This window comes from Scyliorhinus torazame, chromosome 2 (genome assembly GCF_047496885.1).
Source record: "Scyliorhinus torazame isolate Kashiwa2021f chromosome 2, sScyTor2.1, whole genome shotgun sequence".
Taxonomy (NCBI): domain Eukaryota; kingdom Metazoa; phylum Chordata; class Chondrichthyes; order Carcharhiniformes; family Scyliorhinidae; genus Scyliorhinus; species Scyliorhinus torazame.
In genome coordinates this window covers 325501526-325526024 of record NC_092708.1, presented here as the reverse complement: position 1 = coordinate 325526024, position 24499 = coordinate 325501526, and the positions used below count along the sequence as shown (strand labels likewise).

The following is a 24499-nucleotide window of genomic DNA, read 5'->3' as shown; positions in this document are numbered from 1 at the left end:
AGCGGCGGAACCTCCAGACGGAGTTCGACCTGTTGACCACAGGGAAAGCAGAGGCACAGTGGAGGAAAGCGCAGGGGGCGACGTATGAGTATGGGGAGAAGGCGAGTCGGATGCTGGCACACCAGCTTCGTAAGAGGGAGGCAGCGAGGGAGATAGGTGGAGTTAAGGATAGCGGGGGGAATACGGTGCGGAGTGCAGTGAGAATAAATGAGGTATTTAGGGACTTCTATGGGGATCCGTACAGATCTGAGCCCCCAGCGGGGGAAGAGGGGATGCAACGATTTTTGGATCAGCTGAGGTTCCCGAGGGTGGAGGAGCAGGAGGTGGCTGCTTTAGGGGTGCCAATTGGGCTGGAGCTGGTTAAAGGATTGGGGAGCATGCAGGCGGGGAAGGCCCCGGGGCCAGATGGGTTCCCGGTCGAGTTTCACAGGAAATACATGGACCTGCTAGGCCCGTTGCTGGTGAGGACTTTCAATAAGGCAAGGGAGGGGGGGGACAAGGACCCACTGCAGTGTGGGTCATATAGACCGATCTCGCTCCTCAATGTGGATGCTAAGTTGCTGGCAAAAGTGCTGGCTACGAGAATTGAGGACTGTGTCCCAGGGGTGATTCATGAGGACCAGACGGGATTTGTAAGGGGCAGGCAGCTAAACACTAATGTGCGGAGGCTCCTCAATGTGATTTATGATGCCCTCGGTGGAGGGAGAAGCGGAGGTAGTGGCAGCTATGGACGCGAGAAGGCCTTCGACCGGGTGGAGTGGGAGTATCTTTGGGAAGTGTTGCGGAGGTTTGGGTTCGGGGAGGGGTTCATCGGCTGGGTCAGGCTGCTATATAGAGCCCCGGTGGCGAGTGTGGCTACGAATCGGCGGAGGTCGGAGTACTTTTGGCTGTACCGAGGGACGAGGCAGGGGTGCCCCCTGTCCCCCTTGCTGTTTGCATTGGCAATTGAGCCTCTGGCCATGGCACTAAGGGAGTCCAGGAAATGGAGGGGACTGGTCCGAGGGGGAGAGGAACATCGGGTGTCGCTGTATGCGGACGACCTGTTGCTGTATGTGGCAGATCCAGTGGAGGGGATGGCGGAGGTCATGCGGATCTTAAGGGAGTTTGGGGACTTCTCGGGGTATAAGCTTAATGTCGGGAAAAGTGAGCTCTTTGTGGTGCATCCAGGGGACCAGGGAAGGGGGATAGACGACCTGCCGTTGAAGAGGGCGGAAAGGAGCTTTCGGCACTTAGGGATCCAGGTGACTGGGAGTTGGGGGGCCCTGCACAAACTCAATTTGACGCAGCTGGTGGAGCAGATGGAGGAGGATTTCAAAAGCTGGGATGTGCTGCCACTCTCGCTAGCGGGCAGGGTGCAGTCGGTTAAAATGATGGTCCTCCCGAGGTTTCTCTTTGTGTTCCAGTGCCTTCCCATTATGATTCCCAAGGCCTTTTTTAAACGGGTAGTTAGGAGTATCATGGGTTTCGTGTGGGCAAGTAAGACCCCGAGGGTAAAGAGGGTGTTTCTGGAGTGTAGTAGGGACAGGGGAGGGCTGGCTCTGCCGAATTTGTGCGACTATTGTTGGGCTGCCAATGTGGCGATGATTCGTAAGTGGGTAATGGAGGGAGAGGAGGCGGCGTGGAAGAGGTTAGAGATGGCGTCCTGTGTGGGCACAGGTCTGAGGGAGCTGGCGACGGCACCACTGCCGCTCTCGCCGATAAGGTACACCACATGCCCGGTGGTGGCGGCGACGTTGAAGATCTGGGGGCAGTGGATACGACACAAGGGCGGGGTGGGAGCCTCGGTTTGGTCCCCGATTCGGGAGAACCATTGGTTCGTCCCGGGAAGGATGGATGGGGGATTTCGGAGCTGGCATCGGGCATGGATTAGAAGAATGGGGGACCTGTTTATAGATGGGAATTTGCGAGCCTGGGGGCGCTGGAGGAGAAGTTTAGGTTACCCCCAGGAAATGCTTTCAGGTATATGCAAGTGAGGGCGTTTGTGAGGCGGCATGTAAGGGAATTCCCGCTGCTCCCGGCACAGGGGACTCAGGACAGGGTGATTTCGAGTGTATGGGTTGGAGAAGGCAGGGTTTCGGCGATCTACCAGGAGCTGAAAGAAGAGGAGGAGGCCTCGGTAGAGGAGATAAAGGGCTTGGGGAGGAGGAGATAGATGAGTGTCTGTGGGCTGATGCCCTGAGTAGGGTTAATTCTTCCTCCTCTTGCACCAGGCTCAGCCTAATACAATTCAAGGTTATTCACAGAGCGTATATGACAGGGCCAAGGTTGAGTAGGTTCTTTGGGGTGGAGGATAGATGTGGGAGATGCTCGGGAAGCCCGGCAAATCACGTCCACATGTTCTGGTCGTGCCCAGCATTGGATGGGTTTTGGAGGGGTTTCGCAAGGTCTATGTCCAAGGTGGTGAAAGTCCAGGTCAAGCCGAGTTGGGGATTGGCACTATTTGGGGTAACGGACGAGCCGGGAGTGCAGGAGGCGAAAGAGGCCGGTATCCTGGCCTTTGCGTCCCTGGTAGCCCGGCGGAGGATCTTGCTTTTATGGAAGGACGCGAAGCCCCCCAATGTGGATGCCTGGATAAATGACATGGCAGGGTTCATTAAGCTGGAGAGGATAAAGTTTGCCTTACGAGGGTCTGTGCAGGGGTTCTTCAGGCGGTGGCAACCGTTCCTCAACTATCTCGCGGAGCGTTAGGAGGAGGTCAGCAGCAGGGGGGGAAGGAGGGGGGGTCTCTTTCGGGGAGGGGGGAATCCGGTTGGTTGGGGGAGCTTCCCTACGGGTATCTTTGAATGTCATATGGGGGTGTTACTGTATACGGGTAACCCAATGTAAAAGTTTTGTATAATTTTTTGACTGGTGTGTTTGCGTTTCTTTCTTTTTGTTATGGGGGGGGGTGGTTTGTTAAAAATTGTTGGAAAATTTGAATAAACACATTTTTTAAAAAAACTTATCGCACCAACTTCAACTGAAAAGTTAGAAACCTTATTTACATTTATGTGGCTATTTGCTCCTGTCGATTTCACTTTTATTGCATTAACTGAGTTTAAAACGCAACAATAAGATACTTACAATAATACATTTGCTACAATTGCATCCACATCAAATAATGTATCAATTGCAAAACTCCGAAGCATCATATTACCCCTATTAAAGAGAAAAGAAACAAACATGATTAAGTTTTAGTTAGCAATTTTCATTATACATGGTTAGTTACATATTTCACACAGTTTTTTTATTTGGCACTACATGAAATGTCAGAGTTAATTGTGACAGAGAATAGAACAACTACAAGTAGAACATTTTAGCAAATGGAGCCACATCCAACCTTAGGTCTTGTTAACTGTTGCTGCACATTTTTCTGCAGTCACATTTAGGTTTGTTTCCATTATAGGTTATTGTGCATAATAAGGAACAAAGAGAAAATGTGAAGTGTATGCAGAAATGTGGGCAAGCAATTTTGGGGGAAATAGGTTTCTTTGGGTCTGCTGGATGTTTGACATACGTGAAAACTCACCGCTACAATTCAGAGTCTCTAAACCACGATACTGAGAAATACACAGGAGTAGAGGCCCCATTTACCCAACATATTCTTGGAAGACCACACAACCCAATGTATTAAATGCTGTAGAACTTACACAAAAGCCAAGGGTTAGGCATTTTTGTGTGTTTGTGTAAGGATACTGCTGGTACTTAACCAGTTAAAACTACAGTTTTCGAGAGCACTGGAAATCATTTCTCTCCTAAGACTACCCAACTTTTAGTTATCGGAGGGTAGTGGGATGAATACCAGCAACCAGTGTCAGGTCTAACCCTATGAATCTCATCAATGAGCCAGGGCTACCTATACAATCATCACAGGACACCCCAAAACACCTCACAGTCAATGAAGCACTACCCTGAACCAGGTAATGAGTGTTCCCTTAGCTTTTGTTTAGTTGAATCGGACGACCTTAAATTGGCTTTAAGTGTAATTCTTAGCACAATGAGGTGTTGTCCAATTGCTGAGTAACACCTAACCACATATTGTGCTAAGAATTACACTGAATAAAGAATTATACTGAGACGATCAGTTGGGCTCCTCAGGTCAGTGCCTTAACCAATCAGAGACGACGTTCCCAGTTTGACTTTGAACAAAGCTGGGTAGTTAACTATTCCATACTAAATTCGCCAAGGCAATGTCTCCACCAATCAGCATCCACTTGCCAACCAATCGGTACTCTCTTCTCACACAGTATAAATTGTTGTTCTTCTGTTACAGTTGAAAAATGAAAATGAAAATCGCTTATTGTCACAAGTAGGCTTCAATGAAGTTACTGTGAAAAGCCCCTAGTCGTCACATTCCGGCGCCTGTTCGGGGAGGCTGGTACGGGAATTGAACCAGCGAATGGTACACGCGGCTGGGAGACCAGAGAATCCAGCCCCTGATATATGTCAAATATACTTGTGATTCTCAAATAAATAGCTCAGCACGGCCATAAAACTGCAAAAACGTGTATACCATCAGATCAAAAAAATGACTGAAATTAGCTTGCCAGCAGTGACAATCAACAGCACTAGCTAGCCACTCCTCTCAAAACTAAATTTAAAGCCTAGATTGTGGCAATTTCCCCAATTATTTTTTTTTAAATATAAATTTAGAGCACCAAATTCATTTTTTCCAATTAAGGGACAATTTAGTGCGGCCAATCCACCGACACTGCACATATTTGGGTTGTCGGGGCGAAACCCACGCAAACACGGGGAGAATGTGCAAACTCCACACGGACAGTGACCCAGAGCCGGGACCAAACCTGGGACCTCGGCGCCATGAGGCAGCAATGCTAACCACTTGCCACCATGCTCCCTAATTTCCACAATTAAGATGGCAATAAGGATGCCAAACTTGGTCTCAGCATCCTTGATTTAAAGAAAATAATAGATTTGGTGAAGGTTTATAGTCCTAGTCATTATATTGAGGTGGCTGCTGGAAAGCTAGCCTGTTTGCACATTTTAGGAGTATGGGATCAAGCTCAAACAATCTGCTGCCATTTGTTAGGCTCACATATCGAGGAAGCCAACAAGGGGAAAGTTCTGGTAGACGGCTAGCGCCCATGGAACTACATCCCAGAGTTATAGAATCATTAGTCATAGATTCATTAAGAGGCAGATGGAGGTCATTTGGCCTGTCAAGTTCATAGAAGAGGGCAGTAGAGCAGAGCTGCTGATTGGCTGTTGCGGGGGAAATTTGCATACGGACGTGTGCTCACTCTAACCTGAAGGTGTACCTGAGCAAGAAACCCTAGCTGTTCAAGTGAAGGCCAGCATCCAGCAGAGGGCAGTAGAGCAGAGCTGCTGATTGGCTGTTGCGGGGGAAATTTGCATACGTCCGTGTGCTCACCCTAACTTGAAGGTGGTTTGTGGAGGAGCTGTTGTCAAGTGACACTTAAACCCGAAACACTTCTTCAGTGTTTCCCTCCCTAACCCCTCGTCTAACCAAAACAGAACAACCGCTGTAAAGATCAAGAGGAAGGCTCGAGGGCAGGCAGAAATAAAAAGAAGTTGAACCGTGACGTCACAGCCTGCAGGTAAGGGATTGGCTGGTGACTGGTAAGTAGTGATAGCTTGCTGAGAAGGGGAGTGAATAACAGGTAAGCTCTTTCTTTCTTTTTCTTTTTTTATCCAGAGGGGATGGCAGGGAAGGTAGTGCAATGTTCCTCCTGCAGAATGTTTGAGGTGAGGGACGCCATCAGTGTCCCTGCTGATTTCATCTGTGGGAAGTGCACCCATCTCCAGCTCCTCTGATACCGCATTAGGGAACTGGAGCTGGATGAACTTCGGCTCATTCGGGAGGCAGAGGTGGTCATAGATAGAAGCTGCAGGGATGTAGTTACTCCGAAGAATAAAGATAGATGGGTGACGGTGAGAGGGGCTGGGAGGAAGCAGTCATTACAGGGATCCTCTGTGGTTGTTCCCCTTAGTAACAAGTATACCGCTTTGGATACTGTTGGGGGGGGGGGGGGGAAAACTTACCAGGGGTAAGCCATGGGGTACAGGTCTCTGGCACAGAGTCTGTCCCTGTTGCTCAGAAGGGAAGGGGGGAGAGGAGTAGAGCATTAGTCATTGGAGACTCCATAGTTAGGGGGATAGATAGGAGATTCTGTGGGAACGAGAGAGGCTCGTGGTTGGTGTGTTGCCTCCCAGGTGCCAGGGTGCGTGATGTCTAGGATCGTGTTTTCGGGATCCATAAGTGGGAGGGGGAGCAGCCCCAAGTCGTGGTCCACATAGGTACCAATAACATAGGTAGGAAAAGGGATAGGGATGTAAGGCAGGGATTCAGGGAGCTAGGGTGGAAACTTAGATCTAGGACAGAGTTATTATCTCTGGGTTGTTACCCGTGCCACGTGATAGCGAGACGAGGAATAGGGAGAGAGAGGAGTTGAACACGGGGCTACAGGGATGGTGCAGGAAGGAGGGTTTCAGATTTCTGGATAATTGGGCCTCATTCTGGGGTTGGTGGGACCTCTACAAACGGGATGGTCGACACCTGGAACAGAGGGGTACCAATATCCTGGGGGAGGGAATTTGCTAATGCTCTTCGGGAGGGTTTAAACTAGTTCAGCAGGGGCTTGGGAACCTGAATTGTAGCTCCAGTGTACAGGAGGTTGAGAGTAGTGAGGTCATGAGTAAGGATTCAAAGTTACAGGAGTGTACCGGCAGGCAGGAAGGTGGTTTAAAGTGTGTCTTCTTCAATGCCAGGAGCATCCGGAATAAGGTGGGTGAACTTGCAGCATGGGTTGGTACCTGGGACTTCGATGTTGTGGCCATTTCGGAGACGTGGATAGAGCAGGGACAGGAATGGTTGTTGCAGGTGCCGGTGTTTAGATATTTCAGTAAGCTCAGGGAAGGTGGTAAAAGAGGGGGAGGGGTGGCATTGTTAGTCAAGGACAGTATTACAGTGGCAGAAAGGACGTTTGATGAGGACTCATCTACTGAGGTAGTATGGGCTGAGGTTAGAAACAAGAAAGGAGAGGTCAACCTGTTAGGTGTTTTCTATAGGCCTCCGAAAAGTTCCAGAGATGTAGTGGAAAGGATTGCAAAGATGATTCTGGATAGAAGCGAAAGCAATAGGGTAGTTGTTATGGGGGACTTTAACTTTCCAAATATTGACTGGAAACGCTATAGTTTGAGTACTTTAGATGGGTCCGTTTTTGTCCAATGTGTGCATGAGGGTTTCCTGACACAGTATGTAGATAGGCCAACGAGAGGCGAGGCTATATTGGATTTGGTACTGGGTAATGAGCCAGGACAGGTGTTAGATTTGGAGGTAGGTGAGCACTTTGGTGAAAGTGACCACAATTCGATTACGTTTACTTTAGTGATGGAAAGGGATAGGTATATACCGCAGGGTAAGAGTTATATCTGGGGGAAAGGCAATTATGATGTGATGAGGCATGACTTAGGTTGCATCGGATTGAGAGGAAAACTGCAGGGGATGGGCACAATGGAAATGTGGAGCTTGTTCAAGGAACAGCTACTGCGTGTCCTTGATAAGTATGTACCTGTCAGCCAGGGAGGAAGTGGTCGAGCGAGGGAACCGTGGTTTACTAAAGCAGTCGAAACACTTGTCAAGAGGAAGAAGGAGGCTTATGTAAAGATGAGACATGAAGGTTCAGTAAGGGCACTCGAGAGTTACAACTTAGCTAGGAAGGACCTAAAGAGAGAGCTAAGAAGAGCCAGGAGGGGACATGAGAAGTCTTTGGCAGGTAGGATCAAGGATAACCCTAAAGCTTTCTATAGATATGTCAGAAATAAACGAATGACTAGGGTAAGAGTAGGGCCCGTCAAGGACAGTAGTGGGAAGTTGTGCTTGGAGTCCGAGGAGATAGGAGAGGTGCTAAATTAATTTTTTCATCAGTATTCACATAGGAAAAAGACAATGTTGTCGAGGAGAATGCGGAGATTCAGGCTACTAGACTAGAAGGGCTTGAGGTTCACAAGGAGGTGGGTGTTAGCAATTCTGGAAAGTGTGAAGATAGATAAGTCCCCTGGGCCGGATGGGATTTATCCTAGGATTCTCTGGGAAGCCAGGGAGGAGATTGCTGAGCCTTTGGCTTTGATCTTTAAGTCATCTTTGTCTACAGAAATAGTGCCAGAAGACTGGAGGATAGCAAATGTTGTCCCCTTGTTCAAGAAGGGGAGTAGAGACAACCCCGGTAACTATAGACCAGTGAGCCTTACTTCTGTTGTGGGCAAAATCTTGGAAAGGTTTAAAAGAGATAGGATGTATAATCATCTGGAAAGGAATAATTTGATTAGAGATAGTCAACACGGTTTTGTGAAGGGTAGGTCGTGCCTCGCAAACCTTATTCAGTTCTTTGACAAGGTGACCAAACAGGTGGATGAGGGTAAAGCAGTTGATGTGATGTATATGGATTTCAGTAAAGCGTTTGATAAGGTTTCCCACGGTAGGCTATTGCAGAAAATACGGAGGCATGGGATTCAGGGTGATTTAGCAGTTTGGATCAGAAATTGGCTAGCTGGAAGAAGACAAAGGGTGGTGGTTGATGGGAAATGTTCAGACTGGAGTCCAGTTACTAGTGGTGTACCACAAGGGTCTGTTTTGGGGCCACTGCTGTTTGTCATATTTATAAATGACCTGGAGGAGAGCGTAGAAGGATGGGTGAGTAAATTTGCAGATGACACTAAAGTCGGTGGAGTTGTGGACAGTGCGGAAGGATGTTACAAGTTACAGAGAGACATAGATAAGCTGCAGCGCTGGGCTGAGAGGTGGCAAATGGAGTTTAATGCAGAAAAGTGTGAGGTAATTCATTTTGGAAGGAATAACAGGAAGACAGAGTACTGGGCTCATGGTAAGATTCTTGGCAGTGTGGATGAGCAGAGAGATTATCATAGATTATCATAGAATTTACAGTGCAGAAGGAGGCCATTCGGCCCATCGAGTCTGCACCGGCTCTTGGAAAGAGCACCCTACCCAAGGTCAACACCTCCACCCTATCCCTATCCCCATAACCCAGTAACCCCACCCAACACTAAGGGCAATTTTGGACACTAAGGGCAATTTATCATGGCCAATCCACCTAACCTGCACATCTTTGGAATGTGGGAGGAAACCGGAGCACCCGGTGGAAACCCACGCACACACGGGGAGGATGTGCAGACTCCGCACAGACAGTGACCCAGCGGGGAATTGAACCTGGGACCCTGGAGCTGTGAAGCAATTGTGCTATCCACAATGCTACCGTGCTGCCCTCTTGGTGAGATCAAGAGATCCACCAAGAGATCTTGGTGTCCATGTACATAGATCCCTGAAAGTTGCCACCCAGGTTGAGAGGGTTGTTAAGAAGGCGTACGGTGTGTTAGCTTTTATTGGTAGAGGGATTGAGTTTCGGAGCCATGAGGTCATGTTGCACCTGTACAAAACTGCGGTGCGGCCGCATTTGGAGTATTGCGTGCAATTCTGGTCGCCACATTATAGGAAGGATGTGGAAGCATTGGAAAGGGTGCAGAGGAGATTTACCAGAATGTTGCCTGGTATGGAGGGAAGATCTTATGAGGAAAGGCTGAGAGACTTGAGGCTGTTTTTGTTAGAGAGAAGAAGGTTAAGAGGTGACTTAATTGAGGCATGCAAGATGATCAGAGGATTGGATAGGGTGGACAGTGAGAGCCTTTTTCCTCGGATGGTGATGTCCAGCACGAGGGGACATAGCTTTAAATTGAGGGGAGATAGATATAAGACAGATGTCAGAGGTAGGTTCTTTATTCAGAGAGTAGTAAGGGCGTGGAATGCCCTGCCTGCAACAGTAGTGGACTCGCCAAAACTAAGGGCATTCAAATGGTCATTGGATAGACATATGGACGATAAGGGAATAGTGTAGATGGGCTTTAGAGTGGTTTCACAGGTTGGCGCAACATCGAGGGCCGAAGGGCCTGTACTGCGCTGTAATGTTCTATGTTCTAGACTCATATAGGTCTACAGCCCTTTGAACCTTTTTGTGTCTGCACCAGTCAAGAACAATCAGCTAACTATTCTAGTCCTATTTTCAGCACCTACCCCATAGCCTTCTATATCTTGGCATCACAACTGCACATCTAAATACTTCTTAAATGTTCGGAGGTCTTTTCCTCCACGACCCTTTCAGGCAGCGAGTTCCAGACTCTCACAACCCTCTCGATAAGAAACCATTTCCTCACACCCCTAACCTTAAGATCAATGCCCCCCGGTCATTGATCTCTTCACTAAGGTGAAAAATGTCTTCCTGTCTACTCTATTTATGCCCCTCATTCAATCGTGTGTCCTCCTCAGTCTCCCCTGCTCCAAGGAAAACATCCCCAGTCTATCCAATCTCTCTTCAGAACTAAAACTCTCCAGCCCAGACAAGATCCTGGTAAATATCCTCTGCACCCTCCTATATTGTTAATTCCAGAACTGCACACAATACTCAAGCTGTGGCCTAACCAACTTTTTAATACAGTTCCAGCATAACTTCTCTGCTCTTAAACTCTATGCCTCGACTCATAAAGGCAAGTATATCGTATGACTTCTTAACCACTGTATCCACCTGCTGTGCTACCTTAAGGGACAGGTGTACATACACACCAAGTTCTCTCTGATTCTAAGTACTTCCCAGGGTCCTTTCTTCTGCCATTCATCATCATAGAATATACAGTGCAGAAGGAGGCCATTCGGCCCATCGAGTCTGCACCAGCTCTTGGAAAGAGCACCCTACCCAAGGTCAACACCTCCACCCTATCCCCATAACCCAGTAACCCCACCCAACACTAAGGTCAATTTTGGACACGAAGGGCAATTTATCATGGCCAATCCACCTAACCTGCACATCTTTGGACTGTGGGAGGAAACCGGAGCACTCGGAGGAAACCCACGCACACACGGGGAGGATGTGCAGACTCCACACAGACAGTGACCCAAGCCGGAATCGAACCTGGGACCCTGGAGCTGTGAAGCAATTGTGCTATCCACAATGCTACTGTGCTGCCCATGTATTCCCTTACCTTGTTTGTCCTGCACAAGTGCATCACCTCACACCTATCGGAACTGAATTCATTTGCCACTGATCAGCCCATCTGACCAGCCTATTTATATCCTCCTGTAATCTAAAGCTATCATCCTCACCATTTACCACCCCACCAATGTTCATACAATCCGTGAACTTACTGATCAACCCTCCTACATTCAACTCTAAAAGTTTAATTCGTCTATATAAGCCACAAACAGCTCAGGCCCCAACACTGCGGGATCCCACCGGACACAGACTTCCAGTCAGAAAAAGACCCCTCAACTATTGGATTGGATTTGTTTATTGTCAAGTGTACTGAGGTACAGTGAAAAGTATTTTTCTGCTTGCAGCTCAAACAGATCATTTAGTACATGAAAAGAAAATATGTAATAGGGCAACACAAGGTACACAATGTTAATACAGAGTCACAGGCATTGGGTGAAACATACAGGAGTGTAGTATTAATCAGATCAGTCCATAAGAGGGTCATTCAGGAGCCTGGTAACAGCGGGGAGGTAGCTGTTTTTGAATCTGTTTGTGCGTGTTCCCAGACTTTTGTATCCCAAAGTTGGTCAGCCAAGTTGGTCAGACATTCCCTCCGCTTAACAACACCATGTTGACTGTTTTTGATGAATCCGTACCTCTCCAAATCCAGATTAATTGTGTCTCTCAGAATTTCTTCCAATCGTTTCCCCACCACTGAGGTTTGACTGACTGGCCTGTAGTTTCCTGGTTTATCCCTTCCTCCTTTTTTGAATAATGGTACCGCATTGGCTATCCTTCAGTCCTCCGGCACCTCTCCTGTGGCCAAACATTATTGCCACCACTCCTGCTATTTCTTCCCTTGCCTCACTCAACAGCCTGGGATACATTTCATCTGGCCCTGGAGATTTATCTACTTTTAAGCCTGTCAGACCACTCAGAACCTCCTCTCTGTCTATGTTAATTTTAATTTTATCACAGTCCTTCTCCGAGTTCTATACCCACATCATTCCCCTCTTCAGAACTAAAACTTTCCAGCCCAGACAAGATCCTGGTAAATATCTTTTGCATCCTTTCCAGTGGTAACATATCCCTCCGACACAAAGTATTAATTTAGTGAACACCGACACAAAGTATTAATTAGGGGCTGTTTAGCACAGGGCTAAATCGCTGGCTTAAAGCAGACCAAGGCAGGCCAGCAGCACGGTTCAATTCCCGTACCAGCCTCCTCGAACAGGCGCCGGAATGTGGCGACTAGGGGCTTTTCACAGTAACTTCATTTGAAGCCTACTTGTGACAAGCGATTTTCATTTTAATTTAGAACCCTACGTACCTTTGCCGGCTCCACACACAAATTGCCACTGTGGTCCTTAATGGACCCTACTCTTTCCCTAGTTATCCTTTTACCTTTAATGTAAACGCCAGTTCTCTTTGGAACAATCCAGTCAGTCCTTGATTCTGGTCCCTGATTCCGATGAAAGGTCACAGACCTGAAACGTTAACTTTATTTTTTCTCTTCACAGATGCTGCTGAGTATTTCCAACATTCTCTGTTTTTATAATAGTCAGTCCCATTCGCCCATTCTATCCCCCTAACCCTGGATGTTTATTCCCCTCAGGTGGCCATCCAACCTCTTTTTGAATTGTGATAGTTTTGGCTTTCACCACCCTCGTAAGACAATGCCAGTCTATGAGAAAAGGTTCTTCTTTACATCCCTCCTGTATCTCTGGCCTAACCTTTCAATTTGTGAGCCCCAGTCCTTGTACCATCAGCAAATGGGAACAGCTTTTCATTGCCTACTTATAGAACCATAGAACTTAGTACAGGAAGCCATTCGGCCCATCGAGTCTGCACCAGCACTTGGAAAGAGCACCCTCCTTTTTTTTTCAAGTATTTTTATTGAGGTTTTGCAGAATTTTTCATAATAAAACAGTAGCAACAATAATAACAAAACAAACTAGAGTGAACATTAACATAGTGCAAAAAGAGAATATACAATAACAATTAAATAGACATGATGTGGAGATGCCGGCGTTGGACTGGGGTGAGCACAATAAGAAGTCTTACAACACCAGGTTAAAGTCCAACAGGTTTGTTTCAAACACTAGTTTCCGGAGCACTGCTCCTTCCTCAGGTGAATGAAGAGGTATGTTCCAGAAACATATATATAGACAAATTCAAAGATGCAAGACAATGCTTGGAATGCGAACATTTGCAGGTAATTTACAGATCCAGAGATAGGGGTAACCCCCAGGTTAAAGAGGTGTGAATTGTCTCAAGCCAGGACAGTTGGTAGGATTTCGCAAGACCAGGCAGTTGGTGGGGGATGAATGTAATGCGACATGAATCCCAGGTCCGGTTGAGGCCGCACTCATGTGTGCGGAACTTGGCTATAAGTTGCTGCTCAGCGATTCTGCGTTGTCGCGGGTCCTGAAGGCCGCCTTGGAGAACGCTTACCCGGAGATCAGAGGCTGAACGCCCTTGACTGCTGAAGTGTTCATCAACTGGAAGGGAACATTCCTGCCTGGTGATTGACGCGCGATGTCCGTTCATTCGTTGTCGCAGCGTCTGCATGGTCTCGTCAATGTACCACGCTTCGGGACATCCTTTCCTGCAGCATATGAGGTAGACAACGTTGGCCGAGTTGCCCGAGTATGTACCGTGTACCCGGTGGGTGGTGTTCTCACGTGTAATGGCGGTATCCATGTCGATGATCTGGCATGTCTTGCAGAGATTGCCATGGCAGGGTTGTGTGGTGTCATGGTCGCTGTGGTGTCATGTTCTGAAGGCTGGGTAGTTTGCTGCAAACAATGGTTTGTTTGAGGTTGCGCGGTTGTTTGAAGGCAAGTAGTGGGGGGGTGGGGATGACCTTGGCAAGATGTTCATCTTCATCGATGACGTGAATTAAATAGACATTACCCCACGCGACTCAAGTCTTCCCACACCATCCCAATGAAGCACTCACAACACCCCCCCCCCCCCCCTACCCCCCCCACCCGTCCCCCCGCCCACCCCTACGGATTGCTGCTGACATTTTAATTTTCCCCGAGAAAGTCAACGAACGGCTACCACCTCCGAGAGAACCCGAGCGTAGACCCTCTTATGGCAAGCTTTATTTTCTCGAGGCTGAGAAACCCAGCCATGTCGTTAACCCAAGTCTCTACACTCGGGAGCTTCGAGTCCCTCCACATTAATAAAATCCGCCTCCGGGCTACTAGGGAGGCAAATACCAAGACGTCGGCCTCTTTCGCCCCGGGTCTTCTGACACTCCAAAGATCGCTATCTCTGGACTCTGCATCACCCATGTGTTAAGCACCTTGGACATTGCCCTCGCGAAACCTTGCCAGAACTCTCTAAGCTCCGGGCATGCCCAAAACATGTGGACATGGTTTGCAGGGCTGCCTTTGTACCTCATACAACTGTCTTCTACCCAAAAAAACTTGCTCATTCTTGCTGCCGTCATGTGTGCCTGGTGGACCACCTTAAATTGAATTAGACGGAGCCTGGCACATGATAAGGAGGAATTAACCCTGCCCAGGACCTCAGCCCACAGACCCGCTTCCAACTCCTCACCTAGCTCCTCCCCCCACTTGCCCTTGAGCTCCTCCACCGGGGTTTCCTCCGCCTCCTGTAGTTCCTGGTAGATATCCGACACCTTCCCCTCCCCCACTCGGGTGCCGGAGACCACCCTGTCCTGTATTCTCAGTGGCGGCAGCGTCGGAAAGGCCACTACCTGTTTTTTCAGGAAGGCTCGTATTTGCAGATATTTAAAGGCGTTTCCTGGCGGCAGATTAAATTTGTCCTCCAGCACCTTCAAACTGGGAAAGCTTCAGTCTATGAACAGATCTCCCATCCTTTTGATGCCTACCCTCTGCCAGCTCTGGAACCCACCATCCATCCTACCCGGGACAAACCTGCGGTTGTTACATATCGGGGTCCAGACCGACGCTCCCTCCACCTTCTTGTACCTCCTCCACTGTCCCCAGATCCGCAGTGTCGCCACCACCACCGGACTTGTGGAGTAGCGGGTCGGCGAGAACGGCAAAGGAGCGGTTATCAAAGCTCCCAGACTAGTACCTTTACATGACGCCGCCTCCAGCTGCTCCCACGCCGCACCCCCCCCCCCCCCCCCAATCGTGCACTTCGAGCATGTCCCGCCTTTTAAAGTCCCCTTCCATTTGCTCCACCAACCAGGTCAGGTTGAGCCTGTGCAGGGCATCCCATTTCCTGGCCACCTGTATACCCAGGTAACGAAAACATTTCTCTACCATCCTGAGCGGCAGCTCTTTCAGTCTCTCCTCCTGCCCCTTGGCCTGGATCACGAACAACTCGCTCTTTCCCATGTTCAGTTTGTACCCTGAAAAACTACCAAAATCCCTCAGGATCCTCAGAATCTCCCCCATCCCCTCCACAGGGTCCGAAATGTACAGGAGCAAATCATCCGCGTATAGCGAGACCCGATGTTCCACCCCCAACCACCCAAACCAGTCCCCGCCAGTTCCTCAAGGCTCTCAGCGCCATAGCTAGCGGTTCTATAGCTAGGGCAAATAGTAACGAGGAGAGGGGACACCCCTGCCTCTTTCCCCGGTTTGTACATACACTTGCTACAGGTGCCTGGTACAGCAATTGAACCCAGCCAATAAAGCCCTCACCAAACCCGAACCTCCCCAGCGTTTCCCACAGGTACTCCCACTCCACCCGGTCAAAGGCTTTCTCTGCGTACATCGCTGTTACCACCTCTGCCTCCCCTCCCTCTGAGGGCATCATAAGAATATTCAAAAGTCTCCGGGCATTGGTTTTGAGTTGTCTGCCTGCCTTTAACAAACCCAGTCTGGTCTTCCTCTATCACCCTTGGGACGCAATCCTCAATTCTTGTGGCCAGAATCTTAGCTAGCAATTTGGCATCCACGTTTAAAAGCGAAATCGGCCTGTATGACCCGCAGTGTTCCGGGTCCTTCCCTAGTTTAAGAATGAGTGAGATCAAGGCCTGTGACATTGTTGGGGGGAGGGTTCCTTTCCCTCTAGCCTCATTGAAGGTCTTCATCAGGAGTGGGCACAATATTTCCAAAAATTTCTTATAGAATTCTACTTGGTAACCATCCGGCCCCAGGGCTTTACCTGATTGCATGTCCTCTATACCCTTGACAATCTCCTCCAATTCAATCGGGGCCCCCAGCCACTCCACCAGGTCCCCTTCCACCTTTGGAAACCTCAACTGGTCCAAAAATTGCCTCATCCCTTCAGCTCCCGTCGGGAGCTCCGACTCATATAGTTTACTATAGAACTCCTTAAAGACTCCGTTCACCGCCCCCCCCCCCCCCCCCCCCCCCCCCCCCCAAGATCCAAGAACATGTTACCCGCCCTATTCTTTACCCTGGCCGCCTCCCTCTTTCGCAGTTGGTGAGCATTCGCAGTTTCGCACCATTCTGCTCGCTTTCTCCCCATACTCAGACTGCCCCCCTTGCCTTCCTCAGCTGTGCTACCCTGTGGTCAGCAGTTCAAACACCACCTGCAGACTCCGCCGCTCCCTCAATAGCCCCGCCTCAGGGGCCTCCGCGTATCTCCTGTCCACTCGGAGTTTCTCCTCCACCAGTCTCTCCCTCTCCGCTCTTTCTCTCTTTTCCCTATGGGATCGAATTGAGATAAGTTCCCCTCTGACAACTGCCTTCAGAGCCTCCCAGACCGTTGCCGCTGCTACCTCACCCATATCGTTTGTTTCCAGGTAATCCTGGATGTTCCTGCTAACCCGCCCGCAAACCTCTTCGTCCGCCAGCAGTCCCACATCCATTCTCCAGAGTGGGCGCTGTCCTCTCTCCTCACTAAGCCGCAGGTCCACCCAGTGGGGGGCATGGTCTGAGACTGTGATTGCTGAGTATTCTGTCCCCGCCACCTTTGGGATTAACGCCCTGCTCAAGACAAAGAAGTCTATGCGGGGATAAACCTTATGAACGTGGGAGAAAAAATAGAACTCCTTCGCTCTCGGCCGCGCGAACCTCCAAGGGATCCACCTCCCCCATCTCCTCCATAAAACCCTTCACTTCCTTAGCCACTGCCGGTCGCTTCCCTGTCCTGGACTTCGACCGGTCCGGCTCGGGGTCAATGACTGTGTTAATGTCTCCCCCCATGATCAGGTTGTGTGACTCTAAGTCCGGGATTTTGCCTAGCATGCATCTCATAAATTCCACATCATCCCAATTCGGAGCGTAGACGTTCACAAACACCACCCGGCCCCCTCCAGCTTTCCACTCACCATTATATACCTGCGCCCCTTAACTGCCACAATACTCCAGCCTCAAATGCCACACCCTTACTGATCAGAATTGCTACCCCACTGGTCTTCGAATCCAGCCCTGAATGAAACACCTGGCCTACCCATCCCTTTCTCAATCCCGTGTGATCTGCGAGCTTTAAATGTGTCTCCTGAAACATTGCTACGTCTGCCTTTAACCCCTTTAGATGCGTGAACAGGCACGCTCTTTTGACCGGCCCATTCAAACCCCTCACATTCCACGTGATGAGCCTGGACGGGGGGTTAACCCCCCCCCCCCCCCCCCCCCCACCCCTCCGGCCGCCGCCGACTAGCCATCGCCCTTTTTTGGCCAACCTCAAGCCCGCGCCCTTCGCTCCCTTGAGCGCCTCCACAGGGTGCCACCGCCCCCGACCCTCAATTGGTACCCCGAAATTGATACCTCCTCTGTCAGCAAAGCAGCATCCCCCCCCCTCTCATCCGCACCCCCCCCCCCCCCCCCCAACAGCCCCACGACCCAAAAACCCCCGCCAAGCACCAGCTGAGCACTTGCTCACCCCCCACTACGCTCCCGAGAGTCAGCGGACCCATGCTGACCCCGGCAGCTCCCGCCCCTGGCACCGAACAGACTGTCGCCTCATTGTCCAGACCCCTCTCCCCACATGAATAAACCAATTTAGCTACCTCTCCAGCCGTAGTGAGTAAATAGTAATACCAAACGAAAAATAAACAGAAGACACTAACATTGCCCCGTGAGGAGACACTTGTTGAACCAAGGCTCCAACTTCCCGAAAAATCGCACTAAGTACAGGGCCCCTCCCCCGTCCGTATCTCAACTTTGCCGGAAACACTGCACCCTCCAGCCACCTTACACGCACCCAACATTGTATACAATCTTAGATTAGAAACGGTACCGTGTTACCCAGCCCCACCGCCGCATTCCACCAAAGCTTAACTGTCCTTTAATTAGAGTCCAGCTTTTCTTGTTTGACGAATGACCACGCCTCGTCCGGCGTCTCAAAATAGTGATGCCGTTCCTTTTGGGTGTAGCATCCCAAATTTCACCCCCTTGCTGAAGAGGGTCGCCTTCACCTGGTTGAATCCAGCGCGCCTCTTGGCCAGCTCCACACCCAGGTCCTGGTAGATGCTTATCACGCTGTTCTCCCACCTGCTGCTCCGTTCATTTTTTGCCCACCGCAAGACAAGTTCCTTGTACGAGAAGGAATGAAATCTCACCACCGTGGCCCTCGGCGGTTCATTCGCCTTGGGCTTCCTTGCGAGGGCTCTGTGCGCCCCGTCCAGCTCCAGGGGTCGAGGGAATACTCCCGTCCCCATCAGCGTCTCCAGCATCTTGGACACAAATGCTCCCGCATCTGACCCCTCCACACCTTCGGGGAGGCCCACAATTCTCAAGTTGTGTCTCCTGGACCTGTTTTCTCGGTCCTCCAGCCTCTCCTGCCACCTCTTGTGGAGGTCATCCTGCGCCTCCACCTTAAGGGCCAATACGACCAACTCGTCCTCATGGTCGGATAGCTTTTTCTCCATCTCCTTAATCGCTTTCCCTTGTGTCGCCTGAGTTGCGCTCATTTGGTCTACTGATGCCTTCATCGGGGCCAGCATGTCCTTTTTAAGATCAGCAAAGCAGCCCCCAAGGAACTCCTGTTGCTCCTGTGACCACTGCGCCATGCACCCTGGTCTATATCGGCCGCCATGCTGTGCCTCAGCGCCCGCTCCGCACGCTTGTGTCTGTTGGGACTTAAACGCTTCACCCAGCCACTCCTAGTCCAGCTATCCGTATAACAGAGAGGGAATCACTTTGGCAGTGTTCGCTTCACCAATCTGCCCCAAAAAGTCCGTGAAAACTCCTGAAAGAAGGTCTGAGAGTCCGTTCCGGACGGGAGCTGCCGAATGCGCGACCTACTCCGGCCGCTACCGGAAGTTTTGTCACCGCTTCTTCAATGGCCTTTGCGAGATCTTTTCGCAGTTGTTCCCTCTGCTGCTGGAATTCAGCTTTAATAAAGGCCATCAAGTCAGTTTGAAGCCTTTGAGCTTGCCCTTCCCCCATCTGCATGCTTGAAGAGGCTTTTGTCTTTGCTGCAGCACCAGCCAAATCCCTCACTGTTTCTGCTGGGTCTGGTAGCCAAGAGACATATCATTCCTGGGGGAAAAGTACTCCTCCAACATTCACCTACATCTTTTCATCAAAATTCCACCATGTATTGATTAAAAAGAGCTCTTTTCTGTAACCTTGGTCAGGAGCTGCCTTGTATGTGACCACTTACTCCATGGTCCACACCGGAAGTTGTCAAAGAGCACTCTACTTAAGCCCACACCTCCACTCCATCCCCGTAACCCCAACTAACCTTTTGGACACTAAGGGACAATTTATCTAAACCTCTACCAAATTTCCCTCCATCTCCTTTGCATCAAGGAGAAAGCCCCAGCTTCTCGGACGTAACCTTGCGGCTAAAATCGGTCTCCTTGCAGCAATTCTAGAAAATCTCCTCTGCGCCCTCTCAAGTAGCCTCACATCCTTTCTAAATTGCAGCCATCAGAACTGGATACAATATTCTAGCTGTGGCCTAACCGGAGATGTGCAGAGGTTCAGATAAACTTCCCTCTTTTGTACTCAATAACTTTATTTATGCAACCCAAGATCTCATATGTTTCACAACAACTCTCTCCATTGGTCCCAACACTTCCAAGGATCTATGCACATGAACTTTCAGATTCTTCTGACTCTGCACATTCTTTAGAACTATGCCATTAAGTTTATATTAACCCTCCCTCTTCCTTCTCCAAATGGATCACCTCACACTTCTCGGTATTAAATTCCATCGGGCATCGTTTGCCCGTTCTGCTACGATGTCTTGTCTATGTCTTGTTGCAGTTGATTAGGATCATCCTCACTGTTTGCCACACCTCCAAGTTGGGTATCATTGACAAATTTTGAAATATTACTCTGTATTTCAATATACAAATTGTTTAACTATATCAAAAAGGCAATGATCCTCGGGGAACACCACTGTCTACATTCTCCAGGCCGAAAAATAATCATATACACAACTCGCTATTTTCTATCCTTCAACCAGTAATGTTAGACATCATGGCCAAGCTATCAAAAGCTGTAGCCCTGTGCTGCAGCTAAGACTGGACAGAGCTCTACTTAATGTGTTAGCCTTGCATGCATCATCAATTGGAATGTGTTTGAGTTGTGTTGAGAATTAATTGCACAACACCTCTTTGCCTTGTATGGTGGCAACAACACCTTCTGCCCCGCAATTCCTGAAAGACGTGCTGTTAGGTGATTTCAACATCCTGAATTCTCCCTCACTGTACCCGAACAGACGCCGGAGTGTGGCGACTCGGGGATTTTCACAGTAACTTCATTGCAGTGTTAATGTAAGCCTACTTGTGACACTAATAAAGATTTTTATTATTATTATTAGACAATTATGACAAGCCTTTCTGTTATCTCCACTCCCACTTCCTTTAGCAAGCTGAGATGCAAGCCATCTGAACCCGGCAACTTATCCACTCTAAGCATTGCCAGCTTATCCAGTAAATCCTGCCACTCAATTTTTACCTCTACCATCTCGGCTACTACTAACACTTTGTCTGCACCTTCCTCCTTAGAAAACACTGATATAAAGTACTTACTAAGTATTCTAGCCTTGTCCTGTGTGCTAAGTATCTATCATTATTTCTGTAATAGGCCTCACCTGCCTCTCGCTTATGAACTGCACACCAGTAGAAGATTTTCAGGTTCTCTTTATGTTAACTGCCTTTCTATTCTTATACTTTCTCACTGCCAGTCTTATTTTCCTCATTACGTCCCCTCTTGATTTACTGCATTTGGCTTGGATCTCATTTGAATAATTCACCTGACATGCACCACTTATCCTTTTATCATGCAGGGAGCCTTGGTTTTGGTTCCCCTTCTCGTCCTCTTGTTGAAATGTACCGAGCCTGTGCTTGAACACCTCTTCCTTAAAGATCACTCATTGTTCTGTTACACCTTAAGAAGAACAGATATCAGCAATGTTTCTCAGGTAGCATCCTCCTTGTTGTTTATATGGAGGAGGACTACATTCTCAACATATTTATCATTATCAACTGCCAAGAAAACAAAAAATTAAGTTGGAATCAAAACAAATAATAGAGATAAAAACTTTCTGATAGTTTATGTAGAAAATAATTATAACTATATGTGAATTTACCGGAAAAGATATGCTTGCTTCAAGACATCTTCATTTTCACAATATTTTGGTACTTTTTCTGTGGCACAGTTAACCTACAAAAAGGGACACAGCATTTTAATGGGATAATGTAACACAGAAAATGGTTACAAACCCTGCCTTCCTTTCAACACTGCTTTCTCAACAAAAGTTGTTCTGCCAATTTTCTCCTCTCTCCTCTGTGGAGCAAGAACACACAGATGCTATTTTTTTCGTACAATCCTTCAGGATGTTGACATCCCTGACAACATTAGCATTTAGTGCTCAACCCTGGCTGTGCTTAAGGAGGTAGAGGGCCTTCTTCTTGAACCGCTGCAGTCCATGTCGTAGATCTTCATTAGAAAAGTTGTTTTCCTGAAGCCTCTTTTAATTAATTTTTTGCACCTTCTCTGCTTTTGCTTATTATTAGAGGGAGCTGATCCTAAACGCCAGCAATGGCACCATATGATCAGCATAAAAGCAACTCGGCCAGCATTTCCACCATTTTTGAAGCATCCTCTAATCAGTGCCTCCATAGGTCAAGATGCTTGAGTTTTAAAACTGAGAGTATACAACATGGGATGAATGAATCAGTATCCTACAACCATGCAGAACAGCCATTAGGATTGCAATGTAATGCACTACTCACACTAACAACCAGATAGTTTTTCAACTTGCATGGTTTTATATTATTATTTTCATTAATATTTAGCTAGATTTTCCTGAAAAATTGAGAAGATAAGAGTTTTTCTCCCCATCGCCCTCATTCTTGCATTTACAGCATCTCAAACTGCTATGCAAGCCGCCAAGGCGGCGCTCAATGGCAGATCACGGTTTAAAATTAAAAGATGTGCCACAGAAGGAAATTTAATTCACCTGAGCCACTGTGATGCCATACTCTTCGAGCGGCTCTGAAGATTTTTCTAGTTGTTGAAGGAAAAGTCTAATTGGCGGGTTGGCTGAAACATAGAAACAAACAATACTGTTAGCGTTTTGAACTGAATGTTTATTTTTGTAGTTCTTCTGGAGCAGTGGTGCGTAACTTGCAGATCGGGGCCCACATGTGACCCATCTGGTTCTGAATGCGATCCGTGAGACATTTTGTTGACCGTTGCCCACGTGCAGGGTTGCCACATTCCGCTGATTGCCTTCCACGCAGTTTTTTCCCTACTGGTATGACTGAAGTGACACACACGTAAAGGGTAAGTGAGGTGAGGTTCATGCTGATTGCACACAACATTGACTATGAGAGCCATGCACTCCCTCTGCATCCAAAGTGTAAATATTTATTTTGTTTTTAACCATTTGAACTTGATAGTTCTATTAATATATAAATGATTAAGCATTGTCTACAAATCAAAATTAAATATTTAGCGTGTGTTAAATGTATGTACATTTATTAATAAAGTCATGGTTAGTGAACAAGCCTGATTTTAACCTTGTGACCCATTGAGATGAAGGGAGGGTCACTCATGCGGCCTACTCACCAGCGTAAGTTGCGCATCACTGCTACAAAACATTTGGTAGACCAAAGATAAACAAAGACTAACATTCCGCCTTGTTCTTAAAATAGCCTACTTGTCCTTACATAATTTCAATTTAGCTAATATTGTTACTGTTTTTAATAAGTTGTTATGGGCGAGGCGTTTTCAGAACCCTAAAATGTATCATGGAGTTCAACCAACCTCTCCCTTTAATGGATTTGTGGCTTTTCCTAGCACACGGCTTTTCCCTAGGTGTGGGATTACAATTATGGACACGTGGGTTTTTAAAACACAAAACACTGTTTATTCCATGAACTCAACTTAACATCTTAAATAAACATTGGATCTCTTAACACCCCTTACTTCAAAGATAACTCAGAAAATATTCCAACAGTAAATTATTCCTTAAAATGTTCCTTCAAACTTCCAAGAGACTTAACACCTTTAAACACAATCACATCAGGTTAAAGGTTTTACTATTATAAGTTTAAATCACCCAAATGCTCCAGAGATAGTCTTTCATGGCAGAGATCCAGCTCACTGCAAAACACAGACACACACCCGCTCTTTTCAAAACTGAAACAAAACTGCAAATGGCTGACCTGACCTCAGCTCCACCCACTCTCTGACATCACTGTTTTCTTAAAGGTACATTGCTTAAATATCCATGTCTTAAAGGTACTCTCACATGAAACCTTCCCCCCACCCCAAGAAAAAAAAAAAAACATCAACTTCAAGATGGTTTCATTTTTCACTTTTGCACTATCCAATAAGAAATACACACAGTAAATATACATTTTCATTTAAAGGAAACACACAAACAGGTAAAATAATATAGTCCATTTTTCTTTGCTCTTCGTCCTCCAACCGAAATCCTTCTCGATTGACAGTCTCTTTGAACACAGTCTCTGCACGATCCATCCATTCCTCTACTCCTCGGCATTTCTCTTAAGAATCAGATAATTTAGACTTCCGGGTGCGGCGATGACCAGCTGAGTCGCACGTTTCGGCAGCTCCCGGTGAAACGGACTTTTGGGCTCTTGATAGGAGCCCCAACGGCAATTTTGACGGCTAAAAACACTGTGCGGTAAACCAGAAGGGAATCCCCCCTGGGTACGGATGAAAAAAGGAGGAGAAATTGGCCGGATTGCAGTGGATCCTTTAGAACAGCGGCAAGGAAGGCAAGCAAAAACCAAGATGGCGTCGGAATGTGGCAGTTTAACATGGGGCCCTGAACAACAAGAGTTCTTGAAATGCTGTGTGGAAGAGCTCAAAAAGGAAATGAAGAAAGAGCTGTTGGCCCCGATACTACAGGCGATCGAAGGGCTAAAGGAGGAACAAAAGACCCAGGAGCGGGAGCTTGGGTCGTGAAGGCAAAGGCAGCCGAGGATGAGGACGACATACAGGGCCTGGTGGTGAAGACGGAGACGCATGAGGCACATCAGAAACGATGTGTGGAAAGGTTGGAGGCACTGGAGAACAACGCAAGGAGGAACAACCTGAGGATTCTTGGTCTTCCTGAAGGTGCAGAGGGAGCGGACGTCGGGGCATATGTGA

General features: G+C 48.1%; 1 protein-coding gene across 1 annotated transcript in view; it reads right to left on the bottom strand.

The window, feature by feature from the left end:
- The window catches only part of txndc16 (thioredoxin domain containing 16), a 241426-nt gene that overhangs the window by 202395 nt on the left and 14532 nt on the right, over window positions 1–24499 (bottom strand). Inside the window, exons 3-5 of the mRNA XM_072489743.1 lie at window positions 22335–22417; window positions 21462–21535; window positions 3064–3138 (exon numbers count right to left, since the gene is read on the bottom strand). Coding sequence (XP_072345844.1) covers window positions 3064–3138; window positions 21462–21535; window positions 22335–22417 — 232 coding nt within the window. The remainder of the gene's footprint in view (window positions 1–3063; window positions 3139–21461; window positions 21536–22334; window positions 22418–24499) is intronic.